This window comes from Aureobasidium namibiae (genome assembly GCF_000721765.1).
Source record: "Aureobasidium namibiae CBS 147.97 unplaced genomic scaffold scaffold_9, whole genome shotgun sequence".
Classification (NCBI taxonomy): Eukaryota; Fungi; Ascomycota; class Dothideomycetes; order Dothideales; family Saccotheciaceae; genus Aureobasidium; species Aureobasidium namibiae.
This window is the reverse complement of record NW_013581200.1, coordinates 452,639-468,841: the sequence shown is the minus strand read 5'-3', so window position 1 is coordinate 468,841 and position 16,203 is coordinate 452,639. Positions and strand designations below refer to the sequence as shown.

At 51.3% G+C, this 16,203-nt stretch overlaps 9 protein-coding genes across 9 annotated transcripts; 5 read left to right on the top strand and 4 right to left on the bottom strand.

Annotated features, from left to right (window-relative positions):
* Window positions 1–745: 745 nt before the first annotated feature.
* M436DRAFT_73068 (Caleosin-domain-containing protein) lies at window positions 746–1,723 on the top strand (the record flags this gene model as incomplete). Its single annotated transcript, XM_013571801.1, has 3 exons — window positions 746–1,045; window positions 1,096–1,354; window positions 1,410–1,723. 3 exons carry the CDS (start codon window positions 746–748, stop codon window positions 1,721–1,723), a joined length of 873 nt encoding a protein of 290 aa, XP_013427255.1.
* A 298-nt stretch (window positions 1,724–2,021) lies between these two features.
* Window positions 2,022–2,823, top strand: M436DRAFT_64072 (uncharacterized protein; the record flags this gene model as incomplete). Its single annotated transcript, XM_013571689.1, has 2 exons — window positions 2,022–2,168; window positions 2,236–2,823. 2 exons carry the CDS (start codon window positions 2,022–2,024, stop codon window positions 2,821–2,823), a joined length of 735 nt encoding a protein of 244 aa, XP_013427143.1.
* A 126-nt stretch (window positions 2,824–2,949) lies between these two features.
* M436DRAFT_73067 (uncharacterized protein) lies at window positions 2,950–4,328 on the bottom strand (the record flags this gene model as incomplete). The annotated part of the gene is made up of 3 exons (XM_013571800.1): window positions 2,950–3,952; window positions 4,005–4,161; window positions 4,322–4,328. The coding sequence occupies 3 exons, from the start codon at window positions 4,326–4,328 to the stop codon at window positions 2,950–2,952; spliced, it is 1,167 nt and encodes a 388-aa protein (XP_013427254.1).
* Window positions 4,329–6,555: 2,227 nt separating this feature from the next.
* M436DRAFT_82173 (betaine aldehyde dehydrogenase 2) lies at window positions 6,556–8,021 on the top strand (the record flags this gene model as incomplete). The annotated part of the gene is made up of 2 exons (XM_013571799.1): window positions 6,556–6,957; window positions 7,020–8,021. The coding sequence occupies 2 exons, from the start codon at window positions 6,556–6,558 to the stop codon at window positions 8,019–8,021; spliced, it is 1,404 nt and encodes a 467-aa protein (XP_013427253.1).
* A 974-nt stretch (window positions 8,022–8,995) lies between these two features.
* On the top strand, window positions 8,996–9,628 carry M436DRAFT_73065 (uncharacterized protein; the record flags this gene model as incomplete). The annotated part of the gene is made up of 3 exons (XM_013571798.1): window positions 8,996–9,100; window positions 9,158–9,216; window positions 9,298–9,628. The coding sequence occupies 3 exons, from the start codon at window positions 8,996–8,998 to the stop codon at window positions 9,626–9,628; spliced, it is 495 nt and encodes a 164-aa protein (XP_013427252.1).
* A 318-nt stretch (window positions 9,629–9,946) lies between these two features.
* M436DRAFT_47200 (L domain-like protein) lies at window positions 9,947–10,877 on the bottom strand (the record flags this gene model as incomplete). The annotated part of the gene is made up of 4 exons (XM_013571543.1): window positions 9,947–10,306; window positions 10,362–10,622; window positions 10,687–10,727; window positions 10,799–10,877. The coding sequence occupies 4 exons, from the start codon at window positions 10,875–10,877 to the stop codon at window positions 9,947–9,949; spliced, it is 741 nt and encodes a 246-aa protein (XP_013426997.1).
* Window positions 10,878–11,371: 494 nt separating this feature from the next.
* Window positions 11,372–11,874, bottom strand: M436DRAFT_82170 (COPI associated; the record flags this gene model as incomplete). The annotated part of the gene is made up of 3 exons (XM_013571797.1): window positions 11,372–11,408; window positions 11,459–11,594; window positions 11,652–11,874. The coding sequence occupies 3 exons, from the start codon at window positions 11,872–11,874 to the stop codon at window positions 11,372–11,374; spliced, it is 396 nt and encodes a 131-aa protein (XP_013427251.1).
* A 377-nt stretch (window positions 11,875–12,251) lies between these two features.
* On the bottom strand, window positions 12,252–13,602 carry M436DRAFT_73062 (FAD dependent oxidoreductase; the record flags this gene model as incomplete). Its single annotated transcript, XM_013571796.1, has 5 exons — window positions 12,252–12,980; window positions 13,039–13,139; window positions 13,194–13,297; window positions 13,380–13,524; window positions 13,587–13,602. 5 exons carry the CDS (start codon window positions 13,600–13,602, stop codon window positions 12,252–12,254), a joined length of 1,095 nt encoding a protein of 364 aa, XP_013427250.1.
* A 648-nt stretch (window positions 13,603–14,250) lies between these two features.
* On the top strand, window positions 14,251–15,617 carry M436DRAFT_47299 (cysteine proteinase; the record flags this gene model as incomplete). The annotated part of the gene is made up of 3 exons (XM_013571563.1): window positions 14,251–14,323; window positions 14,371–14,774; window positions 14,823–15,617. 3 exons carry the CDS (start codon window positions 14,251–14,253, stop codon window positions 15,615–15,617), a joined length of 1,272 nt encoding a protein of 423 aa, XP_013427017.1.
* Window positions 15,618–16,203: the final 586 nt, after the last annotated feature.

The following is a 16,203-nucleotide window of genomic DNA, read 5'->3' as shown; positions in this document are numbered from 1 at the left end:
GGTGTCGAGGTGTAGGATTTTGAGGGAGCAGTGCCCATGTTGGTCTTTCTCTGAGCAAAAGAAGGCTTGTTCAGCTCCGTCCTCGGTCTTTTTGTTCCATTCGCAGAGCCCTGGAATCTCTTGAACCTTTCGTCTTGCGATTCGGACGTTCTCTTGCGTTTCACGCTCGGATTCGAATCATCAGACTTGGGCTTCGGCTTGAGTGTTTGCTGTAGTCTCTTCCAGTTGCTCGACAGATTTGCAGCAGCGACTTGAGCCATGGTTTCTTGTTGCTTCGGTGCTTTGCTTTGCTGGTCTGGGGAATCCATCTGGCACTTTTTTCTCCAGCGCCCGCGCGCCGGCTGCCGGGCCGAACGTGTGTGGCTCAACGCCGGCTTGCATCTCTATCACATGCCAGATCTTGCGAGATCATCAGGCACCAAATCCATGGAACTGTGTATAGGTCAGACTAATTTACGCCAATTCGACTCAACTCAGGCGGAGCTTCTTGAAGACAGATGAGGTCTTGTGCGAAATCAGTCGCCTTGTGACATGAACGAGAAGACACCCGCTCCTGACCATGATTCTGGTCACAACTGCTCAGCATGTGCAAAGCTCAATCTTCACATGCCAATTTCGACGTCATGATTGTCACATTCTTGTTCAACAAATGCTTGCTGCGTGAAGGTCACCAAGCGTGGCCCTTGGTCGATATATCTGCTTCTCTTGCCCTCTATCCCCTACGGTGGTTCTACCACGTACAGCTATGCCTTCCATCATTGAACTTGGTGCTCCTGACCGTAAGAATGGCCATCTGACTGCCACTGGCGACTCAAACGCGCTTTTGTCTCTCCTCAAGGACCAAATCAGTGATTTCCCCCCATGCAAGCAGTACAACATCGCCATCAGCGAAGTCCCTGTGACCGTCGAGCGTCTGCCTTACTATCCAAAGGAAGGAGATCGTCTGCAAGACCCTGGAACTGCCAGAGCCAATATAGCTGCCTCCAATGAGAGCCCAAACGGAACGTTGCAGGACGACTGGGCTGAGAAGCACAAACATCAGACTGTACGTCTATTCCCTTTCCGAACCAGTCATTCTTGCTAACCCTCTATCAGGTCGTACAACAGCACGTCGTTTACTGGGACAAGGACCAAGACGGCATCATCTGGCCTCTGGACACCTACAGAGGCTGCCGTGCCTGGGGCTGGAACCCACTTCTCTGTTTGATCGCTACCTTTCTCATCAACGTCAACCTCTCCTATCCTACTTTGCCCTCCTGGATTCCCGACCCATTCTTCCGCATCCATATCTCGAACCTACACAAAGATAAGCACGGCAGTGACTCGATGACTTATGACAACGAAGGCAGATTCAGTGAGTTCTCGGTAATCAGACGTGTTCCCTCTCAAGCCTTACTGACTCTTTGCAGGACCTCAGAACTTCGAAGATATCTTCTCAAAGTACGATCGCGGTAACAAAGGCGGCCTTGACGTTTATGATCTTGTTAGACTCCACAAAGGCAATAGAATGGCGCTCGATATTTTTGGCATGTCGGCTTCTTTCCTGGAGTGGTTGGCCACGTATCTCTTGCTCTGGCCAGAAGATGGTATCATGCGCAAGGACGATGTTCGCAGAATCTACGACGGCAGCATCTTCCAATTCAAGGCCGACGAGTATGCTGAGAAGAAGAGACATCACGGCCGGACCAACAGGAACATTGAGAGCAGAAAGAAGCTGGCTTAGATGCTGCCGTAGCTGTTGAAAGAGGCAGAACCGCAAGAAAATTGACCTGGGCAAGACCAGAGGTGTTGCAGATCAAGGTCAAACTCTACGATTGTATGACATAGACAACAACAGATATAAGGTTGATGAATTACCTAAACTGATTACATTCAGTCCAAGGTATTGACCCTTCCTCCATCACATGGTTTCATATCCTGCATTTGCATGCATCTTGGACTCTACCACCTGTTCACACACGCCTACTTTTGTATCCCGATTTTTCTCACTCTCTTCGCTAATGCCAGTATACATCACCAACATGCGTACCGAATTAATTATTCAGGGTATCAGAGACCAACTTCCTAGTGCCAAGTACAGACGCCATGCCGTTCGAAGACTCATCAGAGACATCGACCAAGCACACGATCAAGAGGAAGGCTCACAGGATCATCGAGGCACACATCCAGTACATCGTCTACTGCCCTTCACATGGACGAAATCACTGACATTCGCATAGATAACGAAGAGAGCAGGCCCAGAAGAAGCCATCCTCCAAGCGCAAGCGCAAGCGTCGTTCAATGCAATCCTCCTCACCACCCAGTTCAGACGACGAGCATCATCGTTTCCGCGAGAGAAAGCCATCCTCCAAGGGCAAGCCTCGTGACGCCCAGAAACCTGAAGAGAGGTCGCCTATCCTGACCGTTAGCACTGGAGGTCATGTAGTTCCTCAAACTCAACCAGACTCCGTTCTTCACCTAATGGGCGAGGCGGAAAACTACTGTCTTCCCGTAGACGACGAGCAATCCTTTACACAACAGAATCCCACCTACGACAAGCCAAAGAAGCCTCCTGTTCGTTATGATGCCTCGACTGACGCTGACTTTTCACTCGACCGTCCTTATAGCCAACCTCCCATCTGTGGCAAGCCCTCCACAGACAAAGCCTCTCTCTCTCTAATAATCATTCTACCAGCAAGCTCGTGGACCGCGCCAACGCTTCTACGGACGAAGGTGTTCACGCAACCAGCTACTCCAACGTCCATCATCTCAAGTCACGGTCACAAGTCCTCTTCAAAGCAAAAGCGCTATCACGGCACATATTCAGCCAGCTCGATTTCCTGATCTCTTTTAAAACCTGTATCTGATAGGTCAGATTATAATATTGAACCATTGATACGACGCCTCGTTTGGCCTTCTATGTTGTCTCTATGAAATAGGAAGGTATCAGTGCACGCTTGTAAACCTCTTCTAATTCCAGTCGGGAACCACTCGCTTTGCATAACGCATGAATTTCCAGAAACCCACAGCCCATTCCACGCTACCTTCAGGATCAGTGACTCTCTCGGGCCAAGCAATGCCCGCACCAAAGAGTCCGGGGATCTGCTTCCCGTCTACGTTCTTGAAGGAGCCTGTGTCAGGCTGGTAGTTGTAGGTGATGTCGGAACCTGTTGCATCTTTGAGCCCTGGCAAAGGATCTCTAGCGTAGCCAATGGCCTGCACGTAGCGATCGCAACCCGAGAGATGTTTCTCATAGGTCTGGGTTTCGTTTTCTTTCTCATAAGCGATTTTGGCAACAAACTTGCTGACCGGGGATGCTTCGAACTTGGCGGACTCTAGGTTTTCCTTGGCCCATGCTGCTGCAGCACCCTTGAGACCGGTGTTGTCGCGTCTAATCCAGCCGTCCATGAATTCGGCATATCGGAGATCGTGTCTAGTGAACCATTTGATCCGGAGATCGGGGTGGGTACTGGAGGCAAGTTTGTATAGGTTGATGAGCACGAGGACCGCGCTGTGGGATGCTCCAATCACGGCAACAGTCGTAGGCTCCTTTGGAATCTCATTCGCCAGAAGCTTTGGACTGAGAGCGTGATCCAATTCCAAAGGGGAGGTGTTTGAAATCGAACCGGGAAGTTGCTGGGTTGTAGGCGAAGATCCGGTACAAAGGATTACTCTTGAAGCGATGGCTTTACTCATCTCACCGTTCGACAGCTTTACGCTCACGACCCAGTCATTTGTCTCGCCGAGACTTGCTTCAGTGACCCGACCTTGACGGGCTTCGACGCCAGGTGCCTTCTTCAAGCCTTCGGTGAGCATGAGGCACATGTCTGCGGCATAACCAAGATCGCATCCGGTGTCTTGGGGGAGATCTCGCAGATAGTCGACTGCATGTGGTGATGGAGTGTCCTCCAATATTTTCTGGAAAGGTGACACGGCCTCTGCAAAGTCCACGAACAGCTTGACCTTTGTGTTTCTGCCTTGATTAGTGGTTGCATCTAGATGGTTGAGCTAGACGTATAACTCACGACGGCACCTCTCTGTACGATTTGTTCACTCTGCCAGCCTCGAACAGATCATCCACCCACAACACAGGGCCAACCTTTCTTTCAAGAAGGTTCCCAAGGACAGTAATTCCTGCAGGTCCACCACCACAAACCACTGCGGCATACTTTGTTCTGTGAACTGACATGTCTGACCTGAAGCGTGGTGAACTGAATGGCGTCAGAGAACGGCCATAAGACGTGCTATCTTTCAAGCATTGCAATGGGAGCATCCCCGAAGAACCCCTCAATGCTCGCCGAGGAATCGATCCTCCAGGAACGCGCCCTGCTGTGTTGTATGCGCGACATATTGGCCTCGTCAGCTGCAATCGAGGGCATGCGCATGTAGCGAGCACAGCCGCATGTGACAATGTCGGTGACATGGGGGTGAATAGTATAAGTGTGCAGGCGAAAGACGAGACTTTGTCTGACTGGTCGATAGAGATGATGATATCCAAGGGTCCACCAGCAATGGCCAAAAGTCTCGCCACGAGTTTCCAGATTTGCTTCCGACCGCGTATGTTTTTGAGACTCGCTCACTGCATCTGACAATCCCAGACGTGAGTTTATCTAGCATTTTGTGTAGATTGGTCACCTTATGAGACAATCCACCGGATAGGTTGTCGTGTCTGCATCGCCGAAGTTCATTCGTAGGTTCTACACGGGATTCGTTCCGCTATCACTCGGCTTCACTCCACGACCGAGTCTCGGCGACCTTTCTTTTTTGCATCGATTTGAAGCGATAGAGGAACCAATTCCAACCAATGATCACTTGCATATGAGTTCTATGTAATCAACAGGACTAGCAAGACGATACTAGCGTTCCGGACAAAACTTGAACATGCAACTCTGCACACTTATATGCCACTTACACTATCCGGCCGAGCAGCTGCAGCACAGAGCTCCTATCGGTTGTTTGCATAGAAGAGCCGCGTAATCAGCGATATCGATATGTAATCAGGAGCAGAAAAAAGAACAGATGAGATTTTGAGTCCAAGCCGCTGGATCAACACAGAACCAACTCGAACCGCGCGGATCAGGTGACCAAATCACGAGACTAGCCGCAATAGGTAGTACACGGGAGATCTAGTTCTCGCTGAGTCTTGTGTTCCTGATTGATAGACGAGAAGAAAGTCATACTGTCTCCTAGGCGTCTGCATCGACTCTTCTACTGTGATTGCTTCCTCTACATTCTGACGAGAGAATACTTCCGCCCTGACCGTGCTGTGGTGACAGGATTGGATCGTAGATCTAGAGGACACTTTTGGTCCGAAACATCCAAGAACCGTCGAACGACCAGCTGGTATAAGTCTACTTTACTGGAAGTGGACCTTGGGGTATGCAGAGGCTGGTCCAGATGCAGCATCGTCCGACCAATGATACACGAATCAAAGTCAGGCTCGAGCGACTCAAGTAGTGCCAGCCATGATAGCTTGCCTTCTTTCGAAGGGAGAGACGATCAGTACTCTAGTTTGCAAGTTAGTGATCCGAACGTGCTGATCGTTGCCCCGAGACATTGCGTTTCGACTGCAATCCGAGATTTATTTGGAAGTCGAGGCTCGAGCCAGAGCAAACGATGTGAGAGTTACGAGAAACCATACACTGGCCGCGAGTGTCTGATGTTCTCTGGACTCGTCTGAGACAACCTTGCAAGGGGCGATCTTCGAAGTGGTTTCGGTCCAAAGCTCTGATAGATCTACAACTGTGTCATACCACAACCCAGTGTGCCGAGCGTGGTTGCGAGAGCAGCCGTGAGGATCTATCAGGGTCCGGATTTCACAGGGCTCACAATGCTTGAAGAGTCAGTCGGATCCTGACCTGATGGAGTATCCATAGCTCCGGATTGCGATATCTCGCGCGTCGTGCCGCTACTGCCTTGTCCTTGTGGGCGAAGGAGTGTCTGTATGACATGTCCGAATCCTGCCACAGGGTTTCAGGGTGACGGCAGCCTCCCCCGCGGACACAGTATCTGTGTCCAGTCGAGACAAGTAGAATAGATTCGCTGCTCTTCAGGCAACAGCAGCACTCAATGAGCTGTTGTTATGACCAAGGGAAAGTGGTTGTCAGACTCCACGAGCGACCCACCTCTTAGGACGGTGGCCCTTGTCGGTCCCTCAGCACCGCATTCTTATGTAACATAGAAGTGCAGATGTGATAACAGTCATGTCAGAGTGTGTTATTCGTTCGGTCTCGGTCCCTCGAGGGTTGGTCAAGGCATGGCCAGAATTCGAGTGGTGAAACTCTCCTTAGCTATGCATTGCCATGCCACACATGAAGTATGAAGAAAACATTCTTGATACTCGCCAAAGCTGTGCGAACAGTTGCATCTTGCGTCTAAATTACTCGAGCTATCTCCCAGGTCTCGATTGTAGACATTTCTGCTTTCCAGCAGACCCTTGGAATCCATGACATAGCGTGCCCCACGTTTCGTGATAAGGCGATAAGCGCGCGACGGCGACAACGGAGTGAGCTCCCATTGACTTGTTCTCTTCTTTTTCTTGCTTCTGCGTACTTTCCAACCCACACATTATCCACCATGGCTGAAACAATCACTACAATCTCACCCATCACCAACAAGGGCATCATTGAGCGCAAGGGACTCAGCGACTCGGAGCTCAGCGACTTGGCCAGCAGATCGGCTGAAGCTTTCAAGTCTTACAAGAAGACATCCCTGGAGGACCGCAAGAACTATGTCAAGAAGGCTCTGGAAGTCATCACATCCAAGCAAGATGAGCTCGCAAAGGAGATTACCGAACAGATGGGACGACCAATCGCCTACACGGCTGTCGAGGTGAAGACAGCCGTTGCTCGTGGCGAGTACCTGCTCAAGATTGCCGAGGATGCTCTGTCAGACACTCCTGGTGAGCCCCAGGAAGGCTTCAGGCGTTTCGTTCGCAAGGTGCCTCTGGGCCCTGTTCTTGTTCTCTTCCCCTGGAACGTAAGCCTTGCTCATGTCTTTGAACTCTCACAGCATCATGCTGACAACTCACTCATTTCTAGTACCCTTACCTCACTCTTGTCAACTCGATCGTTCCCGCTCTCCTCTCCGGCAACAGTGTCATCATCAAGCCTTCGCCGCAAACACCAACCATCGCTGAACAGGTCGTGGCTGCCTTTAACGAAGCTGGTCTTCCCAAGGACGTCATCCAGTTTTTCCACTGCGGTGACTTCCAAAAGATTGAGAAACTTGTCAAGAACCCCAACGTTCAGCTAGTTTGTTTTACCGGATCCGTTGCTGGTGGTCTTGCTGTACAGAAGGCTGCAAGCGAAAGAGTCGACTCTAGAGTTGGACTCGAGCTAGGTGGAAAGGACCCTGCATACATCAGGCCCGATGTGGATCTGGCGTGGGCTGCAGAAGAGATTGTCGATGGTGCCGTCTTCAATTCTGGCCAGAGTTGTTGCAGCATTGAGCGTGTCTATGTCAACGAAAAGGTCCACGATGACTTTGTCAAGGAGGTCCAAAAAGTTCTGGCCAACTACAAGCTGGGTGATCCGTTCGACAAATCTACGCATGTTGGGCCTGTTGTCTCCAAACGCTCCGCCGAAACCATTCGGGCTCACGTCAAGGATGCTATCTCCAAGGGCGCTCAGGATATGACTCCCAAGAACTCGTCCTTCGAGTCCCCGCCGGCCGACGGAAACTACGTGGCTCCTGTGCTACTAACCAATGTCTCGCACAAAATGCATGTCATGACCGAGGAGACTTTCGGTCCGGTCATCCCTGTCATGAAGGTCAAGGATGATGCCGAAGCCATCAAGTGGATGAATGACAGCCAATTCGGTCTCACTGCCAGTATCTGGACAAAGGAGACCGAAAGGGGTTATGAGCTTGCCGACGACGTCGAGGCTGGAACCGTCTTTGTCAACAGATGCGACTACCCTGCGCCTGACCTTGCATGGGTCGGCTGGAAAGAGTCTGGCAAGGGACAGACCCTGTCAAAATTCGGCTTCGATCAGTTTTCTAGACTCAAGAGCTATCACATCAAAAATTACCCTAAATAGATGCATAGTTCCCACGTGGGACCATGGCATTTGATATATGCAATACAAAAGGCCATGTGAATCTCTTATCTTGAAACTTTACCGAGACGTTGTAAGAAGGAATGGACGCACGTCCACATTCTCATGCGCATAGGTAGCACAGGAAACCTGAGCTGAGACACCATCCCTATCGTCGGCATGAAGCATAATCTCAGGAACAAAGCGAGCGCCATCAAGCTGGAGGAAACTTTTCCTGTCGACCTCGGTCAGTAACCATGTAGACTACCTTGGTCTACTCTCTCGTCTGATGCAATACTCGGATATCAGTCATTGCATTCCTCAGCATGCCGAAGCATTCCACATGTATTGTTCGGCAAGGTTGTCTCGGAAAGGAAAGGAAAGAATGTACCAACCATGGCTGTATGTGTAAAAGATTGACACAAGCAAGGCGAGCAAAGCTTGTCAGCCTTCGACCTCTGCCAGTGATTGGACTTTTGGGAAGCTCGCCAGGTCAACGCAATCTTCTGCAAGATACTACAATCTCCATCTTGCAGCAGGCCTGCTGATTTTGTTGGTCCTTTGGGTCGAGCAAGCTCGATACGGCCTTGCTCGCCCTCCGCTTGACCTTTCTTTCTTTCCTGTGGCTTCTGGTTGTATGATTGCACACTGCCTGACACTACTTCGCTTGTCATTGAGAAACAATCTCATGTTCTGTTGTTGTTCTTGACTTTGGTTTCATCTTTGGCGTGTCCTTTGTTCTTCGTCTTGGTCGTGCTGAAATTGCTTGCGTGCTTCTTTGTCTTGTCCGGAACTGTCTTGTTTGCGTCGAGAGAGCATCATCATCTCTCCTCGACGAGATCACGGCAATTCTTCTCCAGTACCCGGTCCATCAGAGACAGTTTCTCGGCGTTCGCGAACACGCTCACTTTGCGTGAGCGTACATAATCCTTGCGACTTTTCGGTCCCACGCTCTTTACCACCACGAACACGCACAAATGTACAACCTCTGGCACAAGATCAAGGCCTTCCTCTGCTGCGGCGAGGAGGAAGAAGAAGAAGAAGAAGAAGAAGAAGAAGAAGCAAGACCTGTGCTCGTTATTGTAAGTTATACACTACTGCGTACTGATTGCAACTTGACTGACGCCCCGATGCAAAAGGGCGAGCCTTTCGGCTTCAAACATGTCAACGTCGATCTGGCCGGACTTAGCGAGCAAGAGTCAGTCTCGCTGCCCTAGCTGATCCAATAAAGACCTACCTGCTGACTTTGGAGGGCTAGACAAACCATGATTAACACCAGACCCGTTCCTGCAACTTATCCCCTCAACGTCGACGAAACTTCGCCTACCGCTCGGCTGGACCGGGCTAAAGCTCACACCAGAGCTCTCAGCAACTCGTTCAAGACTGTCACAAACAATGCCATGAGCGTCGGTGCTAAGGGCTCCGGCTACTCAGCATTGCCTAATGGCAGTCCTTCAATGATACAGCCACTCGCAGCCCGAGACGACGACACTCCCCTCAAAATGAAGGAGTTGCTCCCTCGCGGCACTCATGGCCCCGAAGCCAACGACAGCGTCGAGACTGCCACGGCAGGCTGCGAGGAAGAGGAAAGCTTTGCCCACACCAAGTGAGATCAGGGAGAAGAGAGTCAGTACAGGTAGACGGACATGTGCGAGAGCCAAAGAGCTGCAATGTATCAGATACAGATTCTAAAAAGAAGAGGGAACAGAGCTGGCTGAATATGCCGAGCTCTAGTATAAAAACCAACTGATGGTAACTGCTTTTCCATGGTTATGCCACAACTTCCTCCCAGGTGCCTGTGCTCGGTATAACAAGGAGTTGCTTTTGGGTAAACTCATGGTTCACGTAGTGCGATGGCTGTTCATGTGACGCCAAAGTGATAGTGGTGTACGATAGGTCCAGTAGAAACCCGAATATTGCTCCAACACTCATGAAGTATCCATGGAATCGTCGAGGACACCTGCCGGTATTCTTCCTTCATTAAGAGCCTTTTCCAGACGAGTAATCTCAGCGAGGGTCTTCGCATTTCTGATCAATTCCTCAATGCGCTTTCTTTCCTTGTCGGACAACTTGACGCGAGAGATCTTGTCGGTACCGTTGGCATTGGCCGTCGAGGCAGTATTGAGTGACCTTGATGAGCGAGAGGAGAGAAGCTTCTTGGCAAGATCGGTAGGTTCGGCGAGGGTTCCAAAGAGCTCGGCGGCTTTACTGCGTTCTGCGTCCTTGACCTTCTGGAAGTCGAGGAATCTGACAGATGGACATGTCGCAATGACCCAATAGCGGTAGTTCTGTGTCGAGTTAGATCAAAGATTCATTGGCATCTTGAACGTGGGCATGGCTGACTTCTCTCGAGGCGACGGGATTCTCCAACAGAGTCAGATGTGTCAACTTCTTCAGGGCGGCCAGGGGCTCGAGATCGGCGAGTTCGGATAACGAATTTTGCGTCAAGACAAGCGTGTCAAGGTTCGGGATGGAGTTGTTGAGGGCTGGGGCGATGGCGGTGATGCGGTTCCGTGCGAGATACAGAGCCTTCAGCCTGTGATTCTTGGGGAAGTTTGCCAGAGCGGGAATATCGTTGTCTGTGAGATCGATGGCATCTTCGTTCTTTTGGCGCATTCACATCAGCACCAAGCGTGGGCAGGTGTAGACCGAGTGGGCTTGAACGTACGGTGATGAGACCCAAGTTCTCCAAAGCAGGAATTTTATGACCTTTTGTATGCCTATGAATCAGCTAGTTCAAGTATAATATCTGTCCTTCTCTTGACAAGGGGTGGCAATACCTCGTAGGTCAAGTTCGCGCTCCTTGAGCGGATTGAGGTATGAGAGCGAGTTGTGCACGAGCTCGGCTGTGAGTCTCATCGTGTTGTAGGCGTGTGTGATGGCGGTGTCTACGCGACGCTGTTACAGCTGCGACAAGTGGATTAGATGTGGTGAGCGGGTCGAGTTGATGTCGTCGTCTGCGTCTCTGCACTTGTTGTACCTTATGCCTCCAGCCTGCGCGCAAAAGTGACGGGCGCGCTTGGAGTACCAATCTCTTGGCGTTTCTTGACGTGTTCGCCATTTAAGTCGATTCGTCTGTACATGGCTTCATTGTCTTTCTATCTAACTCGTGAGTATCCTGCCATTGGCGCATGCCTCTCTTCACTTCCCCATCCTCGCGCCGTCCACGCCGTCAGTCCGACTCTTACAACTCATGCGACCAACCATGTCGCTTGCATATCCATTGCTTATGTACATTTCCACTTCTTGGACCACTTTTCGCTGCCATCCGCTGTGCTCCTCGAGCCCGGCTCCGAAGTGTGCGTCTGATGCGCTTCGTTGCTTGGTTGTTTCGCCGCATTGTCGCATTGTCTCTAGACCTGTTCAGCTCCCCACCCTGCGTCGGCGTCCCTGTTGTCGCGTGAGCACTCGTACGATTCAAGACTGTTTCTGAAGCCTACCTCATGTTGGCCGGCGGCTCGATGCTGGGTACGTATTCGAGGGCGACATAGCTGATACCGACAAGTATGATGATGCCACCAATGATGTACTTGGTCCAGTGCCCTGAGAAGCAAAGTCCTCCGATGAAGATGTAGACTGTTCCGTCTTGGTTAGCCTATGCCTTTGTGAGATCAAAGAGCTCGTGTGTCGTACAAACGCCGCGTCCGATGAACGAGAACATGAAGGATGCATATCTGGCGACTTGAGGAGGAATCTGGAACTCAAGAAGAGCATTGCCGAGACCGAACAGGATAATGTAGATGGCGCAGATTGTGCCTCGAACGCTGACTTCGGGGAAGAATTGACTGACTCCTCCAAGAACCATCAAGGCTCCAGTAGCCAGGTTGACAATGCGAAAGATATCCGAGAAATCCATGGTGACGGTGTTACAACAACAAGATGCGAGTTGTGCAATCGAGAAGCTGTCAAACGGTAGTATGAAGAGGACAAAGGACTGGCAGCCTGGAAGCTGTCAATAGAGCTCGAGGCTGCCAAGCTGCAACTTTGTGCCATGTGCGTTCCCGATCCCCGATCCGGGGGCCCAGCTTCGGTCTTGAGGCTCCCGCTTTCTTTGGTGAAACTGCTGCGACTTTACAATCACAACCGACGCAGCTGTCATCGTTACAATACTAGGTAGAGCATACACCGCAGGACCATGAAGATAGTTCATTCGTGTGTCATGTGTTTCATGATCTGTCTTGCTGCCCATACCGGGTCATGGATATTAATAATTCTGTTCCAACTAAACCTCGCCTACAAACGAGCCTTCTCTGTCAAGGACTGGTCAACAAGCTGCACCACAGCAGCAGCACAGCCCCATGAGGTCTGGTATCCATAACCACCATGGCCGATGCTGTGCACAACCTTGACAGCGTTTCCGTCCGGACCCATGATCGTTTCCTTTTCGGTTCTGATACCGCCCTTGCGCATCGGTCTCAAGCCTACACCATGTCTGATGATGTCCAGTGCTTCGATGCCTTGCCCCTCGGGTACAAGCTTAGGTGTCAGGGCAATCGCACGTTTCATGATGCGGGTGGCAAGGTTGGGGTCTACCGCCGAGTCCCACCTGTCTGCTTGCAAACAACCACCCAGTATACAACCACCTCCGGCCGCACGATGCATGATATAGACTGCTTCGTCCTCGCCATCGTCGGTTCCCGAAGTCGTGGCCATGATTCCAGGATCGTTGCGAACCAGCACAATCTGCCCACGAGCCGGGTACATGTTCTTGTCTTGAACTCCCTCCATGAAGAGGGAAAAGAGTCCAGTTGCATTCACCACCAAGTCGGCCGGTTTTCCAGAGTGATGAAGTGAGGTGGCGTCTGCAATGTGCCTCACCACGCCTCGCCTGAAGACGACACCGTTCTTGAGGCATTGTGAGACCAGCCACGGGAGATAGATCGCTGTGTTGATGCAGACGGAAGTGAACGAGGTACCGCCATCCATGCCTTCAGGTAGCTCCTCTTTGCTGAGGACTCTGAACTGCACATCAAGTGATTAGTATAGTCCTAGCAACGAGGGAGACACAGAGACAGCTCACGTTAGGCACAACCTTGCTGAACCATGCGTCTTCGCGAATGAGTTCCCCAAACCACTCGCTGACAGGGCCCTTGTCCTTCTTCCTTCGATAAACGACCGTATCTGGACACTGTGGTTAGCCGAATGCTCAAGTGCATGTCTTGTCCCATCTGATACCTTGGAAGTGAATGCCTGCTTCGGGGTGTTCTTGGGCGAGTTTTGCTAGTTCGGGCCATGTGCTCCTTTCATATTCTTGCGATGGGGTGCCTTCCTTGCCAACACTTTAGAGGTTAGCTTAAGTAATGGATTCTAGTTGCTCGTATGGATCATGACAGGTAGAGTTGTGCAAGTGTGCTGACGCACGGCAAGTAGTTAGCACCAGCCCATGGCGAGGCGTATTCAATGTCATAGTCTCCTGGCATATGCTTTGCTGCAACGGTGATGGTGTAGTTCTTGTTCTTGGACAGTATAAAGGCCGCCGTCAGGCCCGAGACTCCAGCTCTGCAGACTGGTCAGCTGTATTCATCATTCATGAATTCGGTGTGGACGCGGACCCCAATACGACCACACGATGTTGAGGGGCCATGGCTGATGGTACTTGACAGAGTGACTGGTGGAGCGGGTGCTGCCTGCTTCTTGGAATTGACTAAATCTGCCGCAACAATGATTCACGGGTGAGGCCAATAAAACGACGGACCACAGTCATAGGCGGACACGCTTTTATAATTGCAGTCTCACTCGGCAGCCTGCTTACTTGTATCTTGTTATCCTGGACTAGGTCAACAGTTTCCCGCCCCACACCAGCAGATATATCTCCACTGCACGCAAGCCGTGATCGGCTCCGATAGACTTTAGCACTTGGCCGGCGTCGACGACCCGCGACACGGCCAATCAGACAGAGGTAAGCGATCAGATAACGGCCTCTCGGGCAAGCAGGAATCAGAGGGAGCTGGGCGGCTCTCGTGAATGGAGTTAGGCCACGGCAATAAGCGACGTGGCAGAAGCCAGTGCATGCGCTCATGATGTGGTGCTTTTTGGATTGTGATGCAGTGCCAAGAGGCCGGTCCAGCTTTCCAATTCTGCTCCTTGTTCTTCACTCACTCCTGAGCACCGAGCGGGCCCTACTCCTACCCTTCACCTGTCATGTCTTTCTGATTTGCTGATCAACTCGCACCCATGCCTGTCTGCTGTGTTGTTGACTCTGGTTCGCTGATAAACCCTCGCTTGCAGCACAATGGGTGGCAGTCAAGAAGAATTTCCACTCTTGAACAGCCTTGGCTTGTATGCTTCCAACATACTCGGTGATGGTATGGAGCCTTCCATATTCTGCCCCTTCACCCACTAATATACCCAGGAAACTGCCTGTTTCACGCTCTTAGTGACCAGCTGTACGGCCACCAGAAAGAACACCACGTCATCCGTGAAAAAGTCATTGCCTACATGCGAGACCATGCCGACTACTACAAGCAATTCATAGACGCTCAGCCCGGAGGTGGCACCCGGAGGAATCCCAAGAGGAAGAATGTCGGCTCTTTCTCAGCCGTCGCTGCTGCTCCCTCCGAGGCCGACATAGACCACACCTTTCAGAACCACTTGGGCAGGATGGCAAAAGGTGGCACATATGGTGACAACATGGAGATTTCGGCTTTTAGCTCCGCCTACAACGTCGACGTCAAGATCTACCAGCGAGACTTTGCCTACATGATCTCGGGCTCTGGCCATGCCCAAGACCGCGAGATAGCTCATATTGCTTACCACGTCGGTACCTACCCGCTGGTCAAACCGTACCTCTGCTGACCTTTGTAGGCTTGGGAGCACTATTCATCCATCCGAAACCTCGACGGCCCCCACTCTGGCCCGCCCAAAGTCACTGTCAAGGCCTTGTCGCCTGACGAAGAGCAGAAGCAGAAAGAGAGGCTAGCACAAACACCTCACGTGCTCCCCTGGATGGTCGATGTTGTTTCGTCCTCTCTTCCATTTCTTGCCGACAAACCTACCATCAAACGCACCCTCGAAGAATGCAAAGGCAATATCGATGCTGCCGTCGATAAGCTCATGGGCGCCGAAGAAAACGGCAGCCTTTCATCTGCACAAGAGAGCTCCAGCGTCGAGCGTGAACCTGATAGTGATGAGGAATACCCAGGCAAAGACGGGCCCAACAAGAAGCGAGACCGCAGGCCGTCATCACGGCAGCAGTCCGGAGAAGTCAACTCTGACGAAATGCGAGCCAAGTTCGAGACCCACAACGATTCTTCTGAATCCGTCAAGTCGGAACCTTCGGATCCTTCAAGTTCGCAACCCGACAAGAAGGGCGAGCCTCTTCCTGACACACGACCAAGGCCTACCATCAGACTCAAGTTCAACTCGCAAAAGCCATCTTCGCCCGCCCCTGCGTCGGCCAAAGGGCCTCCACGACAGACTGCCCGGGACAAGAGAGACATCAAGAAGCAAGCACAAAAGGCTGCCCGCAAAGAGCGTGAGCAGGCAGCAGCTGGCGGCGATCGACCCGAAAGTCCAAACACATCCGGCATGAAGCTTCGCAGCAAAGGCATGGTGAACACCCCTCCGATTGAGTCTGGCTTCCGCACCCTCTTCATCTGATGTTCAATTCCCCCTTCGCTAATGACCTTTGGCATGGGATGGAAGGATCGTCATGCGGGTACATGAACGAGACGCCCTGACATTTTCTTCCTCTTTCTTTTTATGGCTCTCAATGATGCATAGCGTGGGCACTTTGACGGCGGGCAATCTTTGATTTTCTTATACCATCATGAGCATGGCGACGGCGTACAACAGGAGTATCGGTGGTAGAATTGGGATACGAATTGGCATTTGACCTGCCAGAAGCATGGCATGATGACACTAGATGGGCGATGGGCCCAGATCTTCTAATCGTTTTGCTTTCGTAGCAATTAACAACTCGGTAGACGGGATGCAAAATAATACAACTGTTTCCCTACGCTTATCCTCCGTGTCAGCTATAAATCTTAGTAAATCTCTGTCACTTCGTCCTCCGTTTAGGAGTAGCTTCGATGACACACCATCACACAGCCCTCCTTTAGAACTTGATATCAGCAGATCATTCTTGTTAGGCCTTTTCGAGATGAGTACGTTACCGCCCACTCGCAGATTCCATATGTGAATCTGATCTATTCATCGTGTAAGTATCATTGACTTTCCGCCTCTG